The 27079-nt window shown below is 44.3% G+C and overlaps 1 protein-coding gene and 1 long non-coding RNA gene across 2 annotated transcripts in view; one reads left to right on the top strand and one right to left on the bottom strand.

Moving 5' to 3' along the window:
* Positions 1 to 27079, top strand: part of LOC132230868 (uncharacterized) — a 145476-nt gene that overhangs the window by 87393 nt on the left and 31004 nt on the right. Inside the window, exon 2 of the long non-coding RNA XR_009451949.1 lies at positions 13581 to 13597. This is a non-coding gene — a long non-coding RNA (uncharacterized LOC132230868). The remainder of the gene's footprint in view (positions 1 to 13580; positions 13598 to 27079) is intronic.
* LOC132230849 (guanylate-binding protein 1-like) lies at positions 319 to 9058 on the bottom strand. Its single transcript, XM_059688940.1, has 10 exons — positions 8850 to 9058; positions 8052 to 8179; positions 7022 to 7131; positions 6577 to 6773; positions 5752 to 5994; positions 4386 to 4666; positions 3379 to 3591; positions 2865 to 2967; positions 2441 to 2634; positions 319 to 1363 (listed from the first exon to the last, which is right to left on the bottom strand). The coding sequence occupies exons 1-10, from the start codon at positions 9037 to 9039 to the stop codon at positions 1244 to 1246; spliced, it is 1779 nt and encodes a 592-aa protein (XP_059544923.1). The 5' UTR covers positions 9040 to 9058; the 3' UTR covers positions 319 to 1243.

Below are 27079 nucleotides of genomic sequence, written 5' to 3'. Positions count from 1 at the left end.
CATCTATCAACAAGTGAATCTAAGAATCAAGTGAATAAATAATCTGATGAACAGAATGAACTGTTGATTATAATAGAATCAGGGACATAGAAAGGGAATGGACTGACTATTCTTGGGGGGGAAAGGGGTGTGGGAGATGTGGGAAGAGACTGGACAAAAATCGTGCACCTATGGATGAGGACAGTGGGTGGGGAGTGAGGGCGGAGGGTGGGGCGGGAACTGGGAGGAGGGGAGTTATGGGGGGGAAAAAAAAGGAACAAATGTAATAATCTGAACAATAAAGATTTAATTAAAAAAAAAAGCCTAACACACAATGGATAGACATATTTAATTTATCTTTATTGTTGATAGTATTACAGCTATCACCCGTTTTCCCCATTGACCCTCCCATACCCACCTGCCCCCACAGTTGACATATTTTTAGTGCTCAGCGAAACTTAACAAATACTAGGCACATGCTTTTGTCAGAGATAACTCTAAAAATAAGGGTCTTGAATCTTCTCTACAATGAGTAAAAGGAACATCATAAAAACAAAAAGGGAGTTGGAATCTAAGGAAATTCATACATCATGATCGATCCCATAATCTCTTGGTCTTAGAATGTTTTTCAGCATAAAAGATCATGTGCGTGTTTAGTTATATTTCTACCTAAGTATTCCATATTTCAAAAACAGCTATTGTAAGTGACATTGTTTTTTAATTTTTGGTTTCCAATAGTCCATTGCTTTTATATAAAAATACAGTTGAAAATGGATATTTGTGTATTGACCTTGAATCTTACAACCTTTTTAAACTTAGAAAGTTGTCCCAAGAGTCATTGTTGTTGCTGTTTTTTGCTTTTGTTGCAGATTCTCTGGGATTTTTCTATGTGGATAATCAAAGTGTGTGAGAATATAGGCAGTTTTATTTTATCCTTTCTGATCACTGTTCCTTCCTTCCTTCCTTCCTTCCTTCCTTCCTTCCTTCCTTCCTTCCTTCCTTCCTTTTTGCCATATTGTAGGAAGCCTTTCATTATACTGTTTAACTGGAGTGGGGAGACTTCACATCCTTGCTTTATTCCTGTGTTAGGGGCAATGCATTCCATTTTTTATCATTAAGTATGTTAGGTGAAGGGCTTTTTGTAGATTTCTTTTATCAGCTTAAAGAAGGTCACTTTTTTTCAAGTTGTGACATTTTTCCAGATTCTAAAACTGCTTGAGTTATGCCTTGGGTAGAGTGACCAGAGAAGCTTTCCCTTAGGACTTTAGATTAAGATACAACCACCGCCACCGGTATTTTTCATGTTATTCTTGAGATTCTCTATTTCTCTCTGAAGTTGTCTGCTCTCATTTTGGAATCCTTCCTTTAGTAACTTGGCCTGTTCCTAAAAGGGGACAAATAAAGAGTAAATAAAGTACAGCAGTAAGCAAATCTCAACTTCTAGCTAGTTTCCACATTCTTAGTATTTAATTTCTTCTTGAAATTTTCTCTACCAAAAATATTCATTATACTGTCTCTTGGACATCCTAGTTCTATGATTGCTTTTCTTGAGCTTCCTTTAGCTAAGAGTGATTTTGGCTTATACCTTCTAATATAGTGATAAAATTAAATTATAAGTCCCATTAATCCTATACAACATATGTGGGCAATCTTAATCAAATGTTTCTTTTCAAATTTTATAGACTCTTTTACACACACACACACACACACACACACACACACACACTCAGACTTTTATATACATACACATGACAGAAATAAAATATTCTCAAAATCAAAGGAAGTGTCTGAATATTAAATCAGGGAATTTGATTTAAGCTTCCACAGCTTGGTGGCAAGAGTAGCAGGGTATAAGTGAGGACATCAAAGCCCCTAACTGTCCACACAGGATTTCTGCACATAACTCACTAAACAAACTAGACGTAGGGCATAGCAAACAGTCAGGAGTGGAGGACACAGGTGTGAGAGGCAAGGAGTCTTTCTGCTCATAAAGGTTCTCTTTAGAACCAAAGTCATACCAGGTGTGACAGAAAAACAGTGATTGTAGATTCCTCTAAGTTTGAAGGTGGTTCAGATATCTTACTGATCTGTGTGACCCTATAAAAGCTCATCTTTTCTGAACCTTTGTTTCTTCTCCTAAGGTATAGGTACACAGCAATTCTTGCTTCATATAATATTAAGCAAGAGATACAGATAAGACATATTTACAATGCGTGGAAGATAATAGCTACCATTGATTGAAGAATGTACTAACGAACTGGATGTGAGATAAAGGAAAATAATTTTTTTTTAATAACCAGACATAGGCAGGATCCAAGTCAGGCAGACAGAAAGGGATTGAAAGGTGTAAGTAGCAAGCAAGGTCCTTCCAGGTTTTGAGTTCTAACAGCCACACAAACAGGTCAGGGAGAGTGTTCAGAAAACAGAAAAAGACAAACATCAAGGTAATGCCATTACATACCTGAAGTTTAAGAGCCAGAACCCTCTCTTGCTCTGCCTTTAACTCGGCCCTCTCCTGCTCCATCTTCTCAGTCAATTGTTTCACATGTTCCTGGTAACTCCTTTCTTTCTCCTCCATCATCTGCTGATTCTTCTTTTGCATTTCCTCCAGCATTTTTGCTGCAGCCTCTGCAGATTCAGCTTTCACACGTTGCACTGCCAGGAGGAAAGGAAGAAGACAAATTCATTAGTGTGACCACTTTGCTTTTTCCTCTTGGTGAACTTACCTGTCATTGTTGCTGCTGACTGCATATGCCCCACTGAGAGTGACTTTGGCCAGTAATAGTCATCTTTGCTCATCTGGCTCTTATTTAAGGACGCCAGGTCCTCCAAGAAAAATTATTTAAACTTTCAAAAGATATTAAGGCTCTTGACTTGCTCCTCACCTTCGATCTCCTTTTCCTTTTCTGTGAGATTCTGGTCTGTCTGTAGAATTGCATCAATCACAGACTCCTTGGAGCTCAGGTATGCGTGAAGAACTTCTTCACTCTAGGACCCAGAGAAAATGGCATTAGTAATAGGAAATCTCAGGAAGCACTTATTCCTATTTGACTCCCCCCTCCCCCCATATTTTCCTGTAGGAATTGTTTGCTTGGCCCTAGTCCTTGTGCTGGTCAAGGGGTCCCTGTCACAGGGTGGGCACTTGCTGCAGGTTGACCAAACCTGGCACCCTATGAAGCAGAAACCGTTGTAAGTGACTGATATAAATATAGATTGAGAGTCTCTGATCTCTGAGTGAGGGCTCTACTTTTGGAGCTGTTGGTGCTGTGGTCCCATAGGTGTGAGGAATGAAGCCATCGTGGAGAGAGCAGATCCAAGGAAAGGAGGTGGAGGGAGACTGGGAGGAATGGATGTGTGGGGTTGAGGGGAGCAACAGAGGGACAGATACATGCTGGTTACCTGTATTCCCTTCCTGGGTTCCTGAAGATACTTTTTCTTCAGCTCGTTCACAGTCTGCATTAAGAGATGATACCCTCCAGGTTTAGAATAAACCCCCTGCTTTATATCTTCTTCTAAAGAATGGAAGATATCCTTAAGTAAAGCTGAGCAGCGATCCGATGATGCTTTCATATTCTCTTTACAAAAGTCATCTCGCCTTTTTTCTAGCTTTTCCTAGGACGTAGAAAGAGTACAGAGAAAATGTTAGCTTGACCTCAGCATTTTTGGAAAGGCTTCTCAAAAACCAGTCTGTGACCCTGTAAAAACTAACAGGCACCTCAGCTGGACCACATCCTTCCTCCTGATCCTGTCTTTCTGTTGAAGACCCTTTCTCCTTGGAGGTGAAGTTCATAGCAGAGATTTCTGGCTTTATGTTAGCATTGATGCTACCCACCTGCCAGTCACAGTGGGCCATGGCCTTTTGCACTGCAGCCGAGTTCTGTATCTGGGCCGAGGCCAGGACTGCTTTCTCTATGCAGGGCAGGACCCCACAGCTGACGGCATTGACATAGGTCAGGACTAGGTTCTCTAGTCCCACAAATACACCTTTAGAAAGAAATGTCTGCTTTTCACATTGGACCAGCGATTGTATATGGAAGAAATGTAGTTCAATATAAGCCTGCTCAAGATAACTAAGACTACACCTTTCTTTGTTTTTGGCTATAATATTAAAACCTCTGATAACATTAAGCATGTAACTTGATGAAAAGCTCTGATGATTACCTGCTTGCATTTAACTAAATTATGAGAAAGAGGATTAGTTTATGCATGGAAGAAAAAAAATGTTCAAAACTTTAAGCCAATCAAAACAAAATTGGTTCTTCTTATTATAATAATAAAAAATAGTGGTTTTTGTCATTTTGAAGTCTAGTAAAACTTCCTTCTCTCCTGATACATACCCACTATATTTCCTAGCAGTACTTTGCTTTCTGAGACCCTAATCCATATACACATAAGAGAAAGATTACCGCTAATTCCTTTTGAAATAAATGGTCCACATCCTTGAAGGAATTCTTCATGAAGACTTCAATGGCCTCTTTCTCACTGGCCATGTGCAGGTCCAGGAGCTCTTGGAGGGTTTCTGAGGGCAGTTCAACCTTCTCACTCATCTGCTGGTCATAGTGGGCAATGGCCTTTTGCACAGCAGCCGAGTTCTCTATCTGGGCCAAGGCCAGGATGGCGTTCTCCATGCAGGGCAGGTCCCCACTACTGATGGCATCGACATAGGTCAGTACCAGAGTCTCCAGCCCTACAAATAGAGAAAAAAATAATGTCTGCTGTAGATGGGGTGAGGAAACAGTCCCTCATCTCTAAATCTGATGGTATCTCTCAACACTCATTTGGTCACAGCATCTGTGTCCTTAGCATCTCCTAGAAGTTTACTAGAAATGCAAACTCTCAACCTCTGCTCCAGATCAACTGAATTAAACCCTCCTCTGGCAAGATCTTGGTTGATATGGATAGATATCCAAGGGGGAGAACCTCTGATCTAGGAACCATAGACCTGTGTTTATTGAGTGCATGTGCTTTACCCCTTAGCACCATTAGGATAGGAAATGTACCTCTCATTTATGTCTCTATCATAAGTCTGGTCCGTGGTAAGCATTTATAGAATCAATATTTGTGAAACAATTATAAAGAAGTCCTCTGCCCTGGCCAGGTGGCTCAGTTGGTTGGAGCATTGTCCCATGCACCAAAAGTTGTGGGTTTGATTCCTGGTGAGGGCACACACCTAGGTTGTGAGTTCAATCCCCATTTGGGGCGCATGAGGGAGGCAACTGATTAATGTTTCTCTCTCACATCAATGTCTCTCTCTCTCTCTCTCTCTCTCTCTCTCTCTCTCTCTCTCATTCATGAAAAAACATCCTTGGGTGAGGATTAAAAAACTAAAAATAAATTTATAAATGAATCTCCATATTATTTATTCTAGGAGCACACTGTCCAAGAGAACTTTCTGTGATGATGGTCATGTGCTATATGTGCTGTCCAATATTGCAGCCCCTAGCCATTTAATCTGAATTGTTAATTTTCTTTAATTCTAATTAATCTACATTTAATTTTAGATAAATGTAGCTATGATACTTGTCTAGTAGCTATTATATGGAACAGATTATTAGGGCAATTTTAAGCAATAGAGCTTTTTTTTTTGGTCCTTTTCTATCTTTTCTCACCCACGAAATATGACTAATAAAATCTAATAGAAATGTTGTGTCATCTAGAATGTGCAATAGTAATAGTAGTAGATTTGCATTTTTCAAAGCTGAATCTAGGTGGATGCTATTCCACCTTCCTTTAGCCTTAACAGTGAGAGTAATGACAGGGAAGTGGACTCACGGGGTCCATTGACTTGGATGCCTCCTGAAAGAGTTTTGACTTTGGACTTGCTAAAGATGTAGGAACAGAAGTCAGCAGCTTGTTGCACGAATTCGGGGTCCAGCTCATCATCATGCATTGTCTCAAGTTGGCCTAGCTTCTTCCGATGAGTGGGCCGATCAAAGATAAAGCATTTCTTCTCTGGGAAGAACTTTCGGATACAAAGTCGGGGCAGGTTATAATTTTTATCTTTAGAACTGGTACCTGGAGAGAGATAAAAATAGGGCTTTGCTTAATATAGGGGCTTGGAAACTTTTTCTGTAAATGGTCAAATGGTAAATATATTAGGCTTTGGGGATGAGGTGGTTTCTTTTCCAAGTATTCAATTCTGCTATTACAGCGTGAAAGCATCCATGGACAATCTACATAGTATTCATCCACTAAAACCTATTTGTAAGATAGCTGGCAGGCTGCATTGGCCATCATTCGCCAAACCCTGAACTAGAGCATTATTATGCTTTAATTTACTTTCTTTAAATAAATGCCCATTCTACTCCATATTCTTTGGCTAATTACAGCATCACAAGTCCTAAGCAGGGAGATAAAAATCAATCTGATCACAGTACAGGGAAAGGTGAAAGAAAAAGAAATTTATTCTTAGAACAGGAGAGAAGATAACTCAAAAACAAATCTATGAATTTAGATATTATACAAGCATTAATTCTTAGAACTACACAGCTGAGAAGAAGTAGAAAATTATACATGTAAAAACACTAATAGAAAAATAAAAGATGATGGTTTCTAATGGCTTGTGATTCCCAAATATCAATTCTCAGTCCCCTTTACCTTTCTTGAGTTTGAGTGAATTCTCCAGGTACTCATCTGCTGAGATGGGTTGCCCATTTACTTCCAATTCTAGGGCAAAATCCCTCAGTGTCCACACAAAATCTGGAAAGAAGCTCACAAAGTCAGCTGAATCCTCAACCTCATTTTCATCAGGTGAAGATTTTGCCCTTATTTTTTCTGTCAGCTCTGTCACATAGCTGAGTAGCAAACTAAGGAAAAATGGTGTAAAAGTACAGTGCCCTTCATGCCATATTAGTCCCACATATTCCAAACTTTCGTTTTGGCTTTGTTTCTAACCCAAGTGTTAATTCTTCCTTCCCTTGAATTATTTTTCATACTTTCTCTTTTTGTGCTTGATTCGCCAGGATTAACATTCAGGGAGCTGGTATTTAGGTACTAGTTTCCCGTCTGATTTTGATGCTGTTCTGGACCACAAAAAGGATACTGCAGTTGGTCCATGGCCTGCTGGTTTATGGTCCCCATGCTATTGTACACAAAGGTGCTGCTCAGCAGTATTGCCAGGGCAAAGATCCAGGAGTCATTTTGGTTGTCACCCTGGAAATCAGAACACATTTGGGCCAGGATTATGTTTTATTCTCATGGCACTTTCCAGATCAGCAGTAGTAAATGATGCTCATTTAGTCGAGTGGCTTTTTTTTAGATTAATGACTTATAAGAGAAAAACAAATCCAAATGAAAATGGTTGTTAGTAGGACTTGAACTTTGAATAGTCTTCTGATTAGTGTTTTTGGTTACACTGATTCTCACTAGGTCCTCTTATGACCATTCAGATAATTGCATAACAAACAGTCCAGATTGGTGGGCACTCTAAAGCCTTAAATATAATTTAATTTTCTCTATGTTTTTGCAGCAAATTGACTTATGTAATAGTAATAATAACTATAGCTATTTTATCTAGTCATTATTATTCACCTAACACTTTCCATTCTTATTAAATAGTCAAAACAGTACTATAAGGCAAATATAGATCGTTTGCATCGGTTTTACAGATCAGAAAGCTGAGGTTAAAAGAAGTGAACATATTTGCTAAGGCCACTGTGTTAATGACAGAGTTTATATTTAAACAATAGTTTAGGACTTCTTAACATTAATCCTTAACTCAAGTTCTCTGTAGGTTAGGACTCATGGCTGATTTTGTTTGTGGTACCTTTATGCATCTGTGTTAACTGGCTTAGCTTATAGCTTCTTGTTAATAATTAGAATATTACCTAATGACCACTATGCTCTTCTAGGATTCTGCCTTATATTTTCATGATCCCTGATTGCAAAACTTAGTCACTAGCTCGTAAACAGAAATGAAAAAAAACCCCACATATGGTTTAGTGCCAGCTCTTATTTGAATAAAAATTAAAATAATAATAATAAAATTTAAGAAAGTAAAGATAAAATATTAAATAGTGTAGACAATACCCAGAAAGAGGGGATTATCTCCATATCGAACCTTTAATAATTACCTTTTCTACATCTCCCAGCCCTTCAGTGTCAAGCAGAACTAGGGTGTAGTTTGGTTTCTTAGGGTGAGGCACACACCACATCCAGATGCCTTTGGTGTGAGACTGAACCGTGGAGCCCAGAGAGAAGCCTTCAGGGGGAGAAGAGAGGGAGGGAGTGGAGTTTTCATAGCAGATGTGTCTTAAAATGGAGATAAACGTGAACATAATCAAGGTAAGGAGAGACTACCACCAGTAGCCTGGCTGGCATGGCTAGTGGTTGAGTGTGGACCTATGAACCAGGAGGTGATGGTTCAATTCCCAGCATGGGTTGCGAGCTTGATCCCCAGTGTGGGGCTTGCAGGAGGGAATCAATGATTCTCTCTCATTATTAATGTTTTTATCTCTTTCTCTCTCTGTCTGAAGTCAATAAAAACAAACAAAAACAAAAAACACCACACACACAGCAAAATAATAGGTATTGGCAAGAATGTTGAGAAATTAGAATCCTGTGCATTTTTGGAGAAATGTAAAATGGTAGAGTTGCTGAGGGAAATGATACGGTAATTCTCTAAAAAATTAAACATAGAATTCTAGGAAAATAATACAAATTATGTATTTAAAAGGGAAATTAAGGAAAGTGGGAAGAGACAGAGAGTTGACTCTTTCAGACCACAGTAAGGTAAGAACATAATGGTAGATTAAAAGTTAGCTTTCAATATTCCTCTCCATCTCTACCTTGCTCTTCCTGTAACACCATACTCAAAGCTGGGAGTGTGGGTAGACAGAGGGATCTGGCAGAGCTTAGCTGGTGCCCCTCACCTTTTTGCTGCCCAGCCAGCTTGTTCATCAGGTAGGATTTGCCTGTGCGGTAGAGACCCACAATGGCCACCACCACAACAGGTTGTGTAATGGCAGACAGGATCTTCAAAGCTTCTGGATTAACCACTAGTTGCGTGTTAGTGTTCTCAATGAGGCACACTGGGCCTGGCATCTGGATGTCTGAGGCCATGTTCAGGGTGTCACCTTATCTGCAAATGAGGAGATGGGATGGATTAGAATTTCCGTTCTAAGTAGATGAAGAACTTTCACCAGGTTATTTTGATCTAGAAGGTAGAGTCATAAAATTCCCCAACGTGGTCAAAAGTTCTGTGTCAACAGTGAGATGGATGAGGGCAAGATTTGTATTATTTTGGAAAGTTACAGAAGTGCAATTAAAGTAGTCTATTAAAAAAATATTGGTATGACAAAGACATCAACATTCAACCACTTTCATGAACAAAATCTTTAATTTACCATAGAAAACTTTCTTTGTAGATTCTCATTAAAATTTTCAGACTAGAGCCTGCCTGGTCTGGCTCAGTGGTTGAGCGTGGGCCCATGAACTAGGAGGTCAGGGATCAATTCCTGGTCAGGGTACATGCCTGGGTTGCAGGCTTGATCCTCAGTATGGGATCCATAGGAGGTAGCCAATCAATGTTTCTCTCTCATTATTAATGTTTCCATTTCTCCATCTCTCTTCCTCTCTCTAGAAATGTAAAAAAATTTATTTGCAGCCCTAACCGGTTTGGCTCAGTGGATAGAGCGTTGGCCTGCAAACTCAATGGTCCCAGGTTCAATTCCAGTCAAGGGCATGTACCTTGATTGCAGGAACATACCCAGTGGGGAGTGTGCAGGAGGCAGCTGATCGATGTTTCTCTCTCATTGATGTTTCTGACTCTCTGTGCCTCTCTCTTCCTCTCTGTGAAAAATCAATAAAATATATTTTTTAAAAAATTATTTGCAGGACATTAAATATAAAATAGAATAGGGTTTAGAGAGTAGTTTATACCCTGGCCATATGTAAGAAATTTAATATTTATTTGTTAATTAATTCTGTTATGAATAAACACTTTTGGGAATAAGTATTTCATCATTTGATGTATGCTCTTCGGATAATTTTCAGAGATTTTTATTGTTGTTGTTAATCCTCATTGGAGGATATTTTTCCATTGATTTTTAGTGAGAGTGGAGAGGGAGAGGGAGAGACAGAGAGAGAGAGAAACATCCATGTGAAACAGACACTTGGATTGGTTGCCTCCTGCACATGCCTTCACCACAACCATTCAATCCACCCTTCATCCAAGGGTCGCCACTCTAACTGCTGTGCAAAAACAGCCAGAGCATTTTTCACAGATTTGAAATGTGTGATTTTTCTTCCAGTTGTGCTTATTTTGCAGAAGTGAGGGTTCATAGAACTGTTTATACTGGTATTCTGGAAGTGGAACCGATATAATGTACATTTGCAAATTTTATAAAAATGTATGACTGTATGAAAAACAGAGCTAGAGTCCTGCCCAAAGCCTTGATATGGGCTTGTGCAAGCAAGGGGCCCTATACTTCGACTTCATTAGCTTCCAAAAAATTAGCCTCCAACTAAAAGGGGATAAGACTGCACAATTGCAAATACTGAATGTTGCCAAAAACCATGTTTGTGTATACATGTGTGCGGTGTAAGGGAACCAAAGACTATGAAATATGGATTAAAAGATCAGGAGAGCTAAGGAGAAGGTTGTTCGATGAAAATATCTTTCCAATCATACACTTGTAGATTTTCTGCTTTGTTCTTTTTCCATTTCGTTGAGGAGAAGGAGAAACAGGAAGAAGACAAGAGGGGAGAAAACTGGGGAGAGAGAGGGAGAGGAAGAGCTGAAAGGAAAGAGAGGGAGGGTTGTCAGAGAAGTAAGTGATGAGTAAAGTTCATGCGAAGCCGAGGAATTCAGAAGCAGTTTCCAGAAAGCAAGAGCAAACCTGCTTGACAGCACAGAGAGGTCAGGTAAACCAAATGTTGGCTTTAGCGATGCAGGTTCTTTTAAGAGAAAACTTTTTAGTAAAATAATGGGGCCAAATTCTACTTGTAAAGGGGTAAGAAAGAAGTTGGCCCTAAGAAATTGGATCTAGTGTACTGGGGATATTTTCTATTTTATTTAAAATTTGTTATTTTTCAATTATATTTGACAATCAATATTATATGAGTTTCAGTGTACTACGTAGTGGTTAGACATTTGTATACCTTAAATGGATCTCTTGTATGTGTCTAGTACCTACATGTCAGCATACATAATTATTACATTATTAGAGGCCTTGTGCATGAATTCATGCATGGGTGGGGTACCTTGGCCTGGCCGGCAATGGAGGCCGATCAGGGAGTCTCATACAGCCCTGATTGGGTCCTATCAGGGCTGGCTGGCCTGGAGGAGGGGTCATGGAATGTTGGCTGGCCGGCCACGGGAGGGGCCGCAGGGGGTTTGTCAGCTACAGGAGGTTGGCTATGGGAGCACACTGACAACCAGGGGGGCAGCTCCTGTGTTGAGCCTCTGCCCCCTGGTGGTCAGTGGGCATCATAGGGACCAATCGGTCTGGTCTTTCTGCTGTAATGGTTGCTTAGGCTTTTATTATACAGACTAGAGGCCTGGTGCACAAAAGTTTGTGCACTCGGGGGTCCCTCAGTCTGGCTTGTGCCTTCTCGCAGTCTTGGACCCCTCGGGGGATGTCCACCTTCTGGGTTAGGCCCACTCCATGGGGGATCAGGTCTAAGCTGGCAATTAGACATCCCTCTGGCAGCCCAGTAGCCCTCGGGGGATGTCCACTTGCCAGTGGGGAACAGGCCTAAGCTGCAGTCGGACATCCTTAGAGCTGCTGAGGAGGCGGGAGAGGCTCCCACCACCACCGCTGTACTGGTAGCCATCAGCCTGGCTTGTGGCTGAGCAGAGCTCCCCCTGTGGGAGTGCACTGACCACCAGGGGGCAGCTCCTGCATTGAGCTGACTCCACCCCTGCCCAGCCCTTAGGCCTCAGGCCTGGGCAGAGGATGCCCAGTCCCCTCCGATCACCATCTCCGTCCCTATCCCCTCTGATAGCAGGCTCAGCCCCTCGTCCCCCCCCTCCCCCCACCTCCCCTGCCACATGCCTGGCCAACAGGCCTGGATACTTCAGCAGTGGGACTTGGCGCCGAAATCTTTGTGACGGAGTGATGAAATGATGACTAATTTGCATATTACTCTTTTATTAGATAGGATTATTGACTATATTCCCTAGGCTTTACTTTACATCCCTGTGACTGTTTTGTAACTGCCAATTTGTGTTTCTTAATCCCTTCTCCATTTTCACCAGCCCCCATCCTTCCTCACATCCCACAACCAGAACCTGAGTTACTTTTAAGTGAGTAATCCACTTTGAAACAAAGCTCATCTATGTGACTATAATGTATAGTGTTTTTGTGAATCTTCATTTTCACTCTGAGTTTCAGGTTTTTCTTTCTTCTTTTTTAACAGTGACAGGTGGCTGTTACGCTGCATCTCATTTTCTATGCTTCTTTCTCATGAAAATAACATATCTGTAGCCCTTTCAGAGTGTCAGCTGCAGTCAGATCAGAACTGAGCAAGTTTCATCAAGACAATGGTAATTTAACTGTGTCTGCATCCAACACCATGTTGGCAAAGAGAAAGACAATCATAATACATTTCAAACTCTGAGCTTAGCCCCATGTCTGCTGCTGCCTAATTACTCCAAGCACAGTAATGACACTTAGGGATGGCCTGATATGGCCGGGATTGAACCTCACCACCTGTCTTACCTGGGCTCTGCTGCAACCTATCTTCATGCTCATCGTTCTTTGGAAAATGAACTCACCCTTATAAATCCATCCCACCATGCCCCGACCTTACCCTGGACTCCATTTCTCAGAGTACAGTCCTTTAGAGGCGGAGAGAAAGCTGCTTTGATGAGAAAATAAAGTTCTTACCTTTTTTTTCCCCTTAGTGTAGGCTGGAGTTGTTTGTTACTTCTCTGCCTTTCACTGGATGGTTGGGCTTTTATTTCAACTCTGATGTGACGTGGCTGTCCTGACCTCCTAAAGTACTGTATTAGAAATGAAGGATTTAGAGTAATGTGAAACTGAAAGCACTGAGTAAAAAGCAGTGACTCAACAACCATGAAAGGAATCTTTGCAAGCTATGCTAACGGGAGTGTAGATGGATTTTACAGGATTTCGTAACTAGTTCATGACAGGCCAGCAGAGAACATTTGGCTCAGGCAGACTAACTAGAAATCCCAAAGAAGAAAGTGGCCCCAGCCTCATTTCATGGAACTACAAGCTGTCACCCTATCTGGCTCAACAGGAAGGAGTCCCACCCAGGACGAGACAGCAGGCCAAAAAAAATAACGAAGGCAGCTTACAGCCCACAGCCTCAAGGGCCAGCACTAATCGTGTTGAAGGACAATGGACTCCATGTAATCAGACTAGAACACATATCCCCCAGCCTCTGCCCCTTGCAGTTTTGCTCCTAAAATTCAACCCTGAGGACAGCGGAGACTGCATGCTAACCTTCCCTGGTTGTGGCTCCATCCCCCCATTCCCTCTAATAAACTTCCCTCCTGCTTGCTTGCTGTGTCTGCCTAATTCCTTGAGTGACTCTAATCTTACAGTTCAGTTTGACAAATGCTCCATTGCTGGTTCCTGGTGGGTGTAGTTGACAAGATGTGGCTCCCTCTTCCCTCTTTCAAATAGGGTAAGGTATGTCACTGGGAGAGGTAGGTACCAGTATTTCTAATCCCTTCCAACACTTAGTTGCAGACAGTGGAGGCTGGGAATCCCAACCTGTATGTGGAATCTAATGAACAAAATAAGCTAGATTTAGAGAACAGACTGAAGTGTATGTGTGTGTGTGTGTGTGTGTGTGTGTGTGTGTATCTTATTATATATATCTTTTATTATATATACTAGGGGCCCGGTGCATGAAATTTGTGCACTGGGGGGGGGTGTCCCTCAGCCCAGCCTGCCCCCTCTCACATGCCCTCAGGGTATGTCCTAGTGACAGCTTTGGCCTGCTCCCTGCTCCCCTTGGGGATAGGGCCTAAGCCACAGTCTGGCCTCCCTTTGTGGGAAGTGACCGGGTTGATCAGGGCAAGGCAACAGCCCCATCACTGCACTGCTGCAGCCGCTGCCAGTCACTGCAGCCAGCAAGGTTTTTTTCATCAACACAGACTCCAGTCCCTTCACCATAAAAAAATGACAACTTTCTTTAGGCATTTTCAAGATGTGTCTTTCATATAATAATAATTTCTTTATAATTTTTTTTATCCTCACCTCAGGATATGTTTCCATTGATTTTTAGAGAATGTGGAAGAGAAAGGAAAAAACAGAAACATCAAAATGAGAGGAACACTTTGATTGGTTGCCACCTGCATGAGCCCTGACCGGGCCCCGGCCAGAGAGGAGCCTGCAACCTAGGTACATGCCCTTGGTCAGAATTGAACTCAGACCCTGCCATCGGCAGGCCAAGGCATTATCCACTGAGCCAACCCAGCTAGGGCTGGATATGACATTTCTTAGCCTTCCAGCAGCGGACCTTCGTTTTTTTCACCAGGAGTGTGGTGAAAAGCCCTAGATCACCTTTTTGGATTCTTATTACCCAAGTTACTAAGAATATTACCAGTGGCATACAGGGAGCTTAACCAATGAGCAGTCAGAAAAGGTGTTTCCTCTTTAGTTCACACCAATTGCTGGCTTGCCACCCCCCACCCCCCACCCCAGGCCTGACGCCTCTGGCCCAGGCTTCAGGCCTGGGCAGGGGACCCTCATCTCCCCCAGATCACTGGTTCCACCCTCGCCCGGGCTTCACAGCTTGGCCAGAGGCATCGACCCCCATCACCCTCCGATCGCCACATTGGCCTCTTGCCCAGGCCTGATGCCTCGGCCAGAGGTGTCGACCCCCATCACCCTCTGATCGCCATATGAGCCCCTTGCCCAGGCCGGACACCTCTGCTAGAGGTGTCCGGCCTGGGCAGGGGACCTCCATCTTCCCCCGATCACCAGCTCTGCCCCCTGCCCAGGCCTGATTCCTCTGGCCCAGGGGTCAGGCCTGGGCAGGGGACCCCCATATTCCCCTAATCACTGGCTATGCCCGCCACCCAGGCCTGATTCTCCTGGCCCAGGCATCAGGCCTAGACACGGGACCCCCAGACCCCTCTGATTGCCAGCTCCACCCCCCGCCCAGGCCTGACGCTTCGGCCAGAGGTATCAACCTCCATCACCCTCCCATCGCTGGGTTGGCCTCTTGTCCAGGCCTGACTCCTCCGCCAGAGGTGTCAGGCCTGAGCAGGGGACCTCCATCTCGCCCCAATCACCGGCTTCTGTGACTGGCTAGTGGCCCGGGATGGTGGCTTGCACTGGGAGCTGTGCTGTCCCGCTCTGCCTGCAGTATGCAAGTTAGCCGCCATCTTTGTTGGCAGTTAATTTGCATATAACGCTGATTAGCCAATGGGAGGCATAGCGAAGGTATGGTCAATTACAATGTTTGTTTATTATTATATAGGATATATATAAAAGTGTGTACATATATATATATATGAAAGTATATATATATGTATAAATATATATCTAATCTAATAATAGACAAACATGGTAATTGACCATACCTTCACTACGTTTCCCATTGGCTAATCAGCAGGATATGCAAATTAACCCAACCAAGATGGCGGCCAGCAGCCATGCAGCTGAAGCGAGCAAGAGGCTTGCTTGCTCCAGTGATGGAGGAAGCCAAGGTTCCCCGCCTGTTGCAGCCCGGCTCTGAGCTCCACTATAAGCAACAAAGTTGCAATTATAGAAGCTAAACAAACCCCAGATACCTGCTTTCAGCAGGCCTTGGCCTCAGAGCTGGAGCAGCAACAAAGTTTCAATTATAGAAGGTAAATAAATCCCAGAATAAAAAAAAAAAAAGAAAAAACGGACAGGCTGGGACCTTCAGTCATCGGCTTGGCCAGCCTAAAAACAGCCCTCAGCCCCTCATCCAGACTGGCCAGGCACCCCAGATCTAAGCAGATCTAAGCAGTCTGGTACCCTTTGGGGGATGACCACCTGCTGGTATAGGCCCACTCCCCATGGAATTGGGATTAAGCTGGCAGTCAGACGTCACTCTGGCAGCCCAGGAGTCCTCAGAGGATGTCTACTTGCCAGCAGGGAGCAGGCCTAAGCTGCAGTCAGACATCCTTAGCGCTGCTGAGGAGGCGGGAGAGGCTCCCACCACCACCACTGTACTGGAAGCCGTCAGCCTGGCTTGTGGCTGAGCAGAGCTCCTGCTGTGGGAGTGCACTGACCAGCAGGGGGCAGCTCCTGCAGTGAGCGTCTGCCCCCTGGTGGTCAGTGTGTCAAAGTGATCCATCATTCCCAGTCGTTCTGCTGTTAGGGTCAGTTTTCATATTAGCCTTTTATTATATAGAATAGAGGCCTGGTGCACGAGTGAGGGCCGACTGGTTTTCCCTGAAGGGTGTCCTGGACCCACTGGGTGGGGGTCCCACTGGGGTGCCTGGCCAGCCTGGGTGAGGAGCTGATGAGTGTTTGCAGGCAGGTCACACCCCCTTCAGGGTGGGGTTCCTCATTGGGGTGCCTAGAAAGCCTGAGTGAGGGGCTGATGGCTGTTTGCAGGGTGGTCACACCCCCTTCAGGGTGGGTGGTCCCCACTGGGGGGCCTGGCCAGTCTGGGTGAGGGGCTGATGGCCTTTTTCAGGCTGGCCAAGCCCTGCAGGGATGGAAGCTCCCAGCATCTCCTTTTTTTCTTCTTTTTTTAAATTAGGGTATTTATTTACCTTCTATAATTGAAACTTTGTTGCCTTCAGTGGAGCTCAGAGGCAGCTTCTGCTCGCTCCAGCTCTGTGGCCACAGCTCAGAGCTGGCTGGGAAGCTTGGCTTCCTCCATCACTGGAGCAACCAAACTCCTGCTTGCTTCAGCTCCATTGCTGCTGGCTGCCATCTTGGTTGGGTTAATTTGCATATAGTCGCTCTGATTGGCTGGTGGGCATGGCTTAAGGCATAGCGAAGGTATGGTCAATTTACATGTTTGTCTTTTATTAATGCAGATATGTGCCCTGGAGCACCACTAAGAAAACAACAGACATCAATTAATAAACTTTCACCTTAACATCCTTTCACTGTAAAATAAGAACAAACTAATTCCAAAGCAAACAAAAGGAAAAAATAGAGATTTATGTAAATTATATTAATGATATAGATAATGGGAAAATACAGAAAAAAATCAGTGAAAGCAAAAGCTGGTTCTTTGAAAACACCAGCAATTTTGACACACTTTTAGCTAAACTGGCCACAAAGAAAGACAGGAGACTCAAATTACTAAAATCAAGAATGAAAAAGAGGACAGTACTATTGACATTACAGAAATAAGAAAGATTATAAGGCAATACTATGAACAACGGTATGCCAACAAATTAGATTAAAAAATAGACAAATTCCTAGAAAGACATAAACTATTGAAACTCTTTCAAGAAGAAATAGCTCATCTGAATAGACTTGTAACAAGTAAAGAGGTTGGAAACTACCACCAAGAGAAGCTCAGGCCCAAATGGCTTCACTGGTGATTTCTACCAAACCTTGAAAGAAGAATTAATACCTATTCCTCACAGACTTGGCCAAAAATACAAAATTCCCTTAATGTTATTTTACCACAAAGTTTCTTTCTCTATCTGAACTACTTGAGAGTTAGTTAGAGACAGAATGCCTTAATAATCCACGGTATATTTCTTTAAAAAATTACATGGAAGCATAATTTTTTAAAATAATACATCTTCTGCTTCCAATTGCATAGTCCATTTTCTTCTATATTAGCCATCTGCTGATGTCCTTATAGACACTTATCTTTCTGGTTGTGTGAAGAGTGTGTTTGTGATGGACAAGTTGTTTGTCACACAGAATTTCATGAGCTATTTTCCTGCTTTCTGTCTGACCCCCAGTCCAAATTTACCAATGACATTTGATTCTGACATTTGATTTCCTACTTGTGCATTCTAGTCACTGATTGTTATCAGCATGTCTTGTTTTGATGTGTGGTCAGTTTCTTCTTGAATACTTGCATAAAAGCATTTAATTTTATTTTATTCAACTTAGTAAAATGACAAAGGAAGAGTGGGGAAAAAAGAATAGAAAAACACAGCAATGGTTTGCCATGTCCTTCTGCTGTGCAGTGTGTGGGGCCAAACCCCACGTGTGCTGGTTCCCTGTTGTCACAATCACCAAACACTGCTGTGGTTCTAAACTCTTTACAGGTGTTATTAACTAAATTCAATTTATTCTTCAGCACATGCATATAATGTAGATATTATTTGAATTTTACACAGCAGTAAACACAGTTTAAAGATATTTAATGGGTTTGTTTGTTCACTTGTTTGTTTTTGATTCTTAGAGAGAGAGAGAGAGAGAGAGAGAGAGGAAGGGAGACAGAGAAAGAAACATTGATATAAAGCAAAACAACCTTCCACATGCCTCAGACCAGGGATCAAGCGCATATCCTGAGCAAGTGTACTGACCTGGAATTGAACCTGCAACCTTTTGCTGTATAGGACACCTGGCCAACTGAGCTACAGTGGCCAGGGCTAATCATTTGTTGATAGTGTTAGGGTTGCCGAAGGAGGAATACACGGGGCCAAAAGGGGTAAAGAATTATGAATTTACTAGAGGCCCAGTTCACGAATTCGTGCATGGGTGGGATCCCTCAGCTTGGCTGGGGATCGGGGCCAAAGGGGACCATCTCACCCAGTCCTGATTGGGACCAATCAGGGCCGGCCGGCCAGGGGAAGGATCTGTGGGAGGTTGGCTGGATGTGGGAGTGCACTAATCACCAGGGGGCAACTCCTGCATTGAGCTTCTGCCCCCTGGTGGTCAGTGCGCATTATAGCAACTGGTTGACAGGTCAGTAGGTTGACAGGTTGTAACAGTCACTTAGGCTTTTATAAATATAGACTAGAGCCCCAGGTCATGAAAATACGTGCACTGGGTGGTGGTCGGGGGGCATGGTCCCTCGGCCCAGCCTGCATCTTCTCACAGTCTGGGAGTCCTAGGGGATGTTCTACAGTTGGCTTTGCGGGAGGCGACCTGGCAGGCCAATCAGATCAGGATCAGGGGATGGTGGCACACCCATCAGCCGGCTGGAGCTCCACCCGGCCATTCTCTGTGGGATCAGTCCAGCACCACCCCCATCACCCCACCGCAGATGCTGCCAGGCCTTTCTCTGCAGGTTCAGCCTAGAGCAGCCATGGGCAAACTACGGCCCACGGGCCGGATCCGGCCTATTTGAAATGAATAAAACTATTGAAAAAAAAAGACTGTACCCTTTTATGTAATGATGTTTACTTTGAATTTATATTAGTTCACACAAACACTCCATCCATGCTTTTGTTCCAGCCCTCCGGTCCAGTTTAAGAACCCATTGTGGCCCTCGAGTCAAAAAGTTTGCCCACCCCTGGCCTAGAGCCACCCCCATCAACCCACTACAGCCACACTGGTGGCCTCCTTCTGTGGGAGGTGACCGGATAGGCCACCCAATCTTCCCTCTGTTATGACTGCTTGCTGACACTCCCTCAGTCCTCTGCTTCTCCCTCCCTCCCTTCCCCGAATCGCCATTCCCTCCCTCTGTCTGCTGGCAAGTGCCTTGGCTGGCCTAGCGAAGCCTGCTCACTGGCCCCAACCCCCACCTACTAGTCGTTCTGCCATTCGGTCATTTGCATACTACATTTTTATTATATAGGATTAGGTCATCTGGATACCAAATGGGCTGAGCCCCAAAATGGCTCCAGCACCAAAACATGGGAGTCAGAGTTTTCTAAAGGACTCTAGGCAGGCTTTTTCTGGGTGGAGAATTCTCTGTGCAGGTCCAGATTCTGGGAAAGTCCAGAGGGGAATGTCCATTGTGAAGTGGCCTGAAGGTCAGTTCCCAGGGGAGAGGGTATTGATTCAATTATTTGATCAGACTTAAGAGATAGCAGTTAATTGAGTCACAAGGCCCTGGTGATTGATTTGGGATTTCCTCAAATGATGAGTCAGTGTGTTAAAAGGAAGGTCAGAGGACTTACAGAAGGCAAGAGATATATGAAAACATGCTCAAAGTCACTAATCATCTGAGTTATGCAAATCAAAATGATAATGAGATACAATCTCACACCTGTCAGAATGGCTATCATCAGCAAATCAACAAACAACAAGTGCTGTCGAGGATGCAGAGAAAAAGGAACCCTCATGCACTGCTTGTGGGAATGCAGACTGGTGCAACCACTGTGGGAAACAGTATGGAGTTTCTTCAAAATATTAAAAATGGAACTTCCATTTTACCCAGTAATCCCACTTCTAGGACGATATCCCCATGAAATCAGAAACACCAATCAGAAAGGATATATGCACTCCTATATTCATAGCAGTGCAATTTACAATAGCTAAAATTTGGAAACAGCCTAAGTGCCCATCAGCAGGTTAGTGGATTAGAAAACTGTGGTACATCTACACATGGAATACTATACCATTGTAAAAAAGAAGGAACTCTTTTCATTTGCAACAGCATGGATGGAACTGGAGAGCATCATGCTAAGTGAAATACGCCAGTAGGAGAAAATAAATATCACATGATCTCACCCGGTCCCCTGGGTGCAGCCGTGCCTGTGGCCCCGCCCCTTCCTTCACGATTGCAGATCTGGGGGCCACAGGCATGGCTGCACCAGGACCCCCAGGTGCAGCTGTGCCTGTGGCCCGGCCCCTCCCTTCACAATAGCAGATCAGAAGGCCACAGGCAGGCTGCACCCTGGGCCTGCACCCGATGCTCAGGATGCTGCCATGCCTGCTGCCCTGCTCCTCCCTTCTCAATTGCAGATCCGGGGGCTTCAGGCTCAGCTGCACTGGATGTCCAGGGTGCCGCCATGCCTGTGGCCCCGCCTCTCCCTTTGCATGGCAGATCAGAGGGCTACAGGCATGGTTGCACCCTGGGGCTGCACCCGGTGCCCAGGGTGCTGCTGTGCCTGCTGCCCCACCCCGCATTTCTCGATTGCATATCCGGGGCCACAGGCACGGCTGCACCTGGTCCCCCGGATGCCACTATGCCTGGGGCCCAGCCCCTCCCTTCGCCATGGCAGATCAGAGGGCTGCAGGCCAGCCAGCACCCCTGGCCCCAGAGGTCCTGCACCCCAGCTCTCTCTTCCTCCCATCGCCATGGCGATCACCGGCACCCCCTGCCCGGGGGGGTGTTGCCTGGCCTGCTGCCGGGCTTTCCGATGGCAATCACCAGCTGGGGGTGGGCAAAGGCAACCCTGCAGGCTGCCTTTGCCCACCCCCCAGCTCTTGCCTGCCACCGTTCTTCTGTCTTTCCCCTTTTGCCTCCCATCATTGCGCCTATGTATGCAAATTAGCCGCCATATTTGTTGGCGGTTAACCGCCATCTTTGCTGGCAGTTAATTTGCATATCTCGCTGATTAGCCAATGGGAAGGGTAGCAAAGTTACAGTTAATTACCATGTTTCTATATTATTAGATAGGATAGTCACAGATCTAATTAATTTGCATGTTATTATTATTACATTAAAAATTCATATGTGTTTATGTGCTTAGGGATATCAAATGCTGTTCAGACAGACTCTGCATTTCAGGTGTCGGATGTTTTCACAAGAAGCTGCTTTTCACATGACGCCCTCCATGCAGGATGGTCTAGGGCACTCAGCAGCAGGAAGTCATTGCTTCAACTGGGGTCCCTTAGTCTCATAGACAATGGAGGCAGGGCCAATAGTCAGCAGCATGTGTGTATAGAGAGTGTATGTGCTGTGTGCACAGTGCTGTGCTAGATTGAAATTTAGTTTGTTTTTTTTTAAATGACCTCACTGTTGTTCTTATTCATATTTAAATTTATTTCTTAACTATTCTTTTCTGTGGTCTATTTATCCTAGTAAACTCAGCACCACACTTTGAATGACTATTATTTTGTTTTAGTAATAAAGAGTCCATTATTTTACATTGCATTGTTTTGGCTCCCCTTACCAACCAGTTCTTCTCAGTAAAAACTAGGGGCACTTTGTGAAGTTCCTCCAGAACTGGGATTATATTGGATACTAGATGCCCGGTGCACAAAATTCATGCATGGGGGTGGGGGCCCTCAGCCCAACCTGCACCCTCTCTAATCCAGGACCCCTCAGAGGATGTCTGACTGCTGGTTTAGGCTCAATCCCCAGCAGTCGGACATCCCTCTCACAATCCTGGACCATTGGCTCCTAATCGCTCACCTGCCTGCCGGCCTGGTCACCCCTTACTGCCCTCCCTTCTGGCCTGGTTGCCCCCAACTGCACCCCTCCCACTAGCCTGGTAGCTCTTAATTTCCTTGACCCCACCAGTGTGATCACCCCCACTGCCCCCTCTGCCGGTCTGGTTACCCTTCACAGCCACCCTGCCAGTCTGTTCGCCCCACACAGCCTACTGTTTAGTCATTTGGTCGTCTCTCACTAACCCCCTGCCTGCCTGGTCATAGGCAGCCATCTTGTGAGGGCATGAGGGTTAATTTGCATATTACCTCTTCATTATATAGGATAACAGGCATATATAAACTGATTTGTAGATACCATTTTTAGCTAATTGCTTTCATTTTGGAGTATGGACTATTGCTCTACTTATTTAAAACCCTATTTAGGATTTTATTTGTTTAGCATATTACTGCATTATTATTAGCTTTTATTTTGGTTATGAAATCTCGGTTAACAGCTATTTTTTCCCAACATTTCAAAAATATTCTGACCTTGTATTGTTGAAAACGTCATTAATTATGAATTCCTGTTTCTTAAAGAATGTATCATTTGTCTTTGGCTGCTTTTGACATCATATTGTTGTCTTTGTTTCAGTATGATATATCTAGGAATAAATTTCTTTTCATTTTTTTTAAGATTCAGTAATTTTTTAAGCCAAATAACCATATCATTTGTCAATTCTGGAACATCCCAGTTATAATTTCCTTGAATACTGTGCTTCCCTCTTTCTCTTTGGAATGCTTTTTTCTTAGTTACCATATCTTTGTCTTGTTATGTTACATATTTGATAATTTATTCAGAACTCTTCACAATTGCTTTATCCAGAATTATTTTATTTTCTGACTTAACTGTTAGGGTTCATTATATTATCCATTCAAGAAAGACATTTTTTGAAAAATGTTTAAAGAAAAACATTTTATTTTATTTTTTTATATACCAAAAAGATCAATTTATTTATATGCACTAAGAAATATAACTTTCACACAAACGGAAGTTTTGAGTCAACAGGGTTGGCTCATGGGCTCCCAGTGACCAAACTATGTGGCCATGTAGTAAAGATAATCAAAGTTTGTTTCATTGATTTATTGTCAAATATTAAAGCAACAAGGACCAAAAACAGAAAAGGAATCAGATTTCTTGGTGAGCATGAAATCAAAACAAGGGAGTTAGATGACCTGAATGTTTAATGGCAACAGGTGAGAATACCTGTTGTTCAATGTCACAGTAGAGTTGGACTTTCTATTCAGATCAGAAGCCTTGAGGGCTCCTTGGCTCCAAAGCCAATGGTCAGCCTTGCCAGTGGGAGATCAATAACTTCCAGTCCAAAGACTAGGGTCCCCTTTTTAATTCACAATTGTTATCATTTGCCCAGAATATGGCTTCTCTTCTTGCATCTTCATGGACAACTGATGCCTCTCCTGTGTGGCCCCTTTTTTCTTTAAATATATAAATATTCCAACCAGGAGACATCTGGTCTGTCATAAGTCTGCTGATCTGTTATCTAATATGGATTTATCCTTTTTCTCCCAGAGAGCCAATTATTTCCTTCATTGTCAGCATTCCTAGTGGGCTCTTCATTGTAGCCCCTTAATGCAAAAACAAAACAAAGAACAAGGACACTAGAATGTGCAGTCAACAACTATTATATAAACATACTTTAGCATTCAGGTTTAAAAAAAAAACCAGACATTTTTTGTAATTTAGTGATGGACCTCCACAGGTGAGTTGCTATTTCTTAAAATGTATTTTCATTGGTTTCAGAGAGGAAAGGAGAGGGAGGGAGAGACAGAAACATCAGTGATGAGAGAGAATCATTGATCAGCTGCCTCCTACTAGGGATTGAGCTGGCAACCTAGGTATGTGCCCTTACTGGGAATTGAACTTCGACCTCCAGGTTCATAGGTCAATACTAAATCATTGAGTCACACCAGCCAGGCCACCAGTGAGTTTTGAACTGCATTTAAGGCATATGATCTTGTTAACTTAAGAACATTCAAACCTGTAGAGAATTTCTGTGTGTTTTCAGTGGTTCTCTACCTTGGCTGCACATTACCTACTCCATAAAAAAGAAACAGAATTTCCGGAGGATGAGGCCCAGAAATCAGGATTTTAAAAAGATTCCCAGGTGATTCTAATGTGCAGCCAAGGTTGAGAACCAGTGGTTTATTTGACCCTAACTGTTGACAATTGCTGGGAAGCAGAATTCCAATGTATTGGGATAATGCTTCAGAGCAGTGGTTCTCAACCTTCCTAATGCCACGACCCTTTAATACAGTTCCTCATGTTGTGGTGACCCCTAATATCATTGTTACAAATTGAACATAATTAAAGCATAGTGATTAATCACAAAACAATATGTAATTATATATGTGTTTTCCGATGGTCTTAGGCGACCCCTGTGAACGGGTCAAGGGTTGTTTGACCCCCAAAGGGGTCGCGACCCACAGCTTGAGAACCACTGCTCCAGAGAATGGCAATTTTCCACCTTGTTTTATACATTACAATCATAGGAGAAGACATAAGTGGGTTACATGGAATCCACTGGTGATAGATTAGGGAGGTGGGAGAAAGCAAATTGGGGGCATCTCGGGGAGTGGATAAAAAGTAAAATGATGGACACATACTTCTTTTACTTAGGTTGGTATGTGATAGTTAACAGTCAACATTTAACATGATAACTATAACAATGAAGGTTATTGTTATTTTGTAAAGGTTAATTATATTATCCATTCAAGAAAAAACTCTTTTGCTTAAAACATTTCTTTTTTCAAAATCTGCTTTATAGTATTTTATGACATCTTGTCTCTTGAAATATTCTTTTTTTTATTATTAAACTAGAGGCCCAGTGCACAAAAATTTGTGCACTCGGGAGGGAGGGGGGTCCCTCAGCCCGGCCTGTGCCCTCTCGCAGTCGGGGACCCCTCGGGAGATAATGACCTGCTGGCTTAGGCCTGCTCCCGGGTGGCAGAAGGCAGGCCCAATCTCTAGGTTCAGCCCCTGGTCTGGCTCAGAGCAGGGCTGATTGGGGAGTTGGGGTGCCACCCCCTGTCATGAACAGAGCAGGGCAGATCGGGAGGTTGCGATGCCACCCTCAGTCACGCTCAGGGTAGGGCTGATTGGGAGGTTGGGCACCGCCCCCTGTCACACTCAAGGCAGGGTCGATGGGGAGGTTGTGGCGCCAACCCCTGTCATGCACAGAGCAGGGCCAATCAGGGGGTTGGGGCGCTGACCCCTGTCACGCACAGAGCAGGGCCCATCAGGGGGTTTGGGGCTCTGTACCCTGTCATGCACAGAGTAGGGCCGATTAGGGGGTTGGGGAGCTCCCCCCTGTCACACACAGAGAAGGGCGGATCAGGGTGTTGGGGGCGCCGCACCCTGTCAAACTCAGGGCAGGGCCGATGGGGAGGTTATGGCTCTACCCCGTCACACACAGAGCAGAGCCCGTGGGGGGCGGTTGGGACGCTGCCCTCTATCACCCACAGAGCAGGGCCGATCAGGGGGTTGGGGTGCCATCACTGTCACACTCAGGGCAGGGCCGATGGGGAGGTTATGGCTCTACCCCATCACAATTAGAGCAGGGCTGTGGGAGGTGGTTGGGGTACCGCACCCTGTCACACACAGAGCAGGGCTGATCAGGGGGTTGGGGTGTCGCAATCTGTCACACACAGAGCCACAGGGCGATCAGGGGGTTGGGGAGCTCCCCCCTATCAGGCATAGAGCAGGGCTGTTCTGGGGGTTGGGGTGCCTTCCCCTGTCACGAACAGAGCAGGGCGGATAGGGAGGTTGTGGCCCCATCCCCTGTCACACACAGAGCCTCAGGGTGATCAGGCGTTTTGGGTGCTGCCCCCTGTCACACTGATCCCGGTGCCAGGAGGCCTCGCAGCTCCGCTGATCCCGGTGCTGGGAGGCATATTACCCTTTTACTATATAGGATAGAGGCCTAGTGCACGGGTGGGGGCTGGCTGGTTTGCCCTGAAGGGTGTCCTGGATCAGGGTGGGGGTCCCGCTTGGGTGCCTGGCCAGCTTGGATGAGAGGATGATGGCTGTTTGCAGCTGGTCACACACCCTTCAGGGTGGGGGTCCCCACTGGGGTGCCTGGCCAGTCTGGGTGAGGGGCTGAGGGCTGTTTTCAGGCTGGCAGGTGACTGAAGCTCCCAACCGCTCCTTTTATTCTTTTGTCTTTTTTATTCTGGGCCAGCTTTAGCTCTGAAGCTTGGCTCCAACTCTTAGGCCTCGGCTCCTGAAAGCAGGTATCTGGTTTGTTTGGGTTCTATTATCGAAACACTGTTTCAACTCCAGCTCTGAGATCCCGGGCTGGCTGAAAGTAGGTTTCTGGGGTTTTGTTTAGGTTCTATATTTGTAACAATGTTTGAAACTGCAAGCTCAGCGGCCGGCAGTGGCAGGCGGGGAACGTTGGAGCCCTCATGTTCGATTCAAGCTGCCTGGCGGCTGGCCGCCATCTTGGCTGGCAGTTAATTTGCATATCACTGGTTAGGAGCCAGTGATTGCAAGAGGGATGCCTGATTGCCGGTTTAGGCCCGATCCCACAGGTATTGGGCCTAAACCGGCAGTCGGACATCCCACCAGGGGCTCCTGATTAGAGAGGGTGCAGGCTGGGCTGAGAGAACCCCCTCTCCGTGCATGAATTTCATGTACCGAGCTTCTAGTAAAGAGATAAAATAATATTTCACATATTAAATATATTCAGTTATATTTACCAAAAAAAGAGTTATATCCATTTTCAACTGCATACTGTTATTTTGAATGCAACATTTTTAGTATGTATTATGAAAGTAAATTGATGCTTTCCAGCCAGATAATAATAGCTGTACAAAGATTATATATTTCTAATATCTTAATAGACATTGTACATTTAGCCACAGAAAGGCTGCCCAGGGCAACTATGTATCTATTTATCTATCTGCCTGCCTTCCTGTCTGTCTGTCCACATGCGCAT

The sequence above is a fragment of the Myotis daubentonii genome, chromosome 3, assembly GCF_963259705.1.
Source record: "Myotis daubentonii chromosome 3, mMyoDau2.1, whole genome shotgun sequence".
In the NCBI taxonomy this organism is placed as follows: domain Eukaryota; kingdom Metazoa; phylum Chordata; class Mammalia; order Chiroptera; family Vespertilionidae; genus Myotis; species Myotis daubentonii.
Note: the sequence above shows the minus strand (reverse complement) of the source record. Positions and strands in the feature narration are given on the sequence as shown.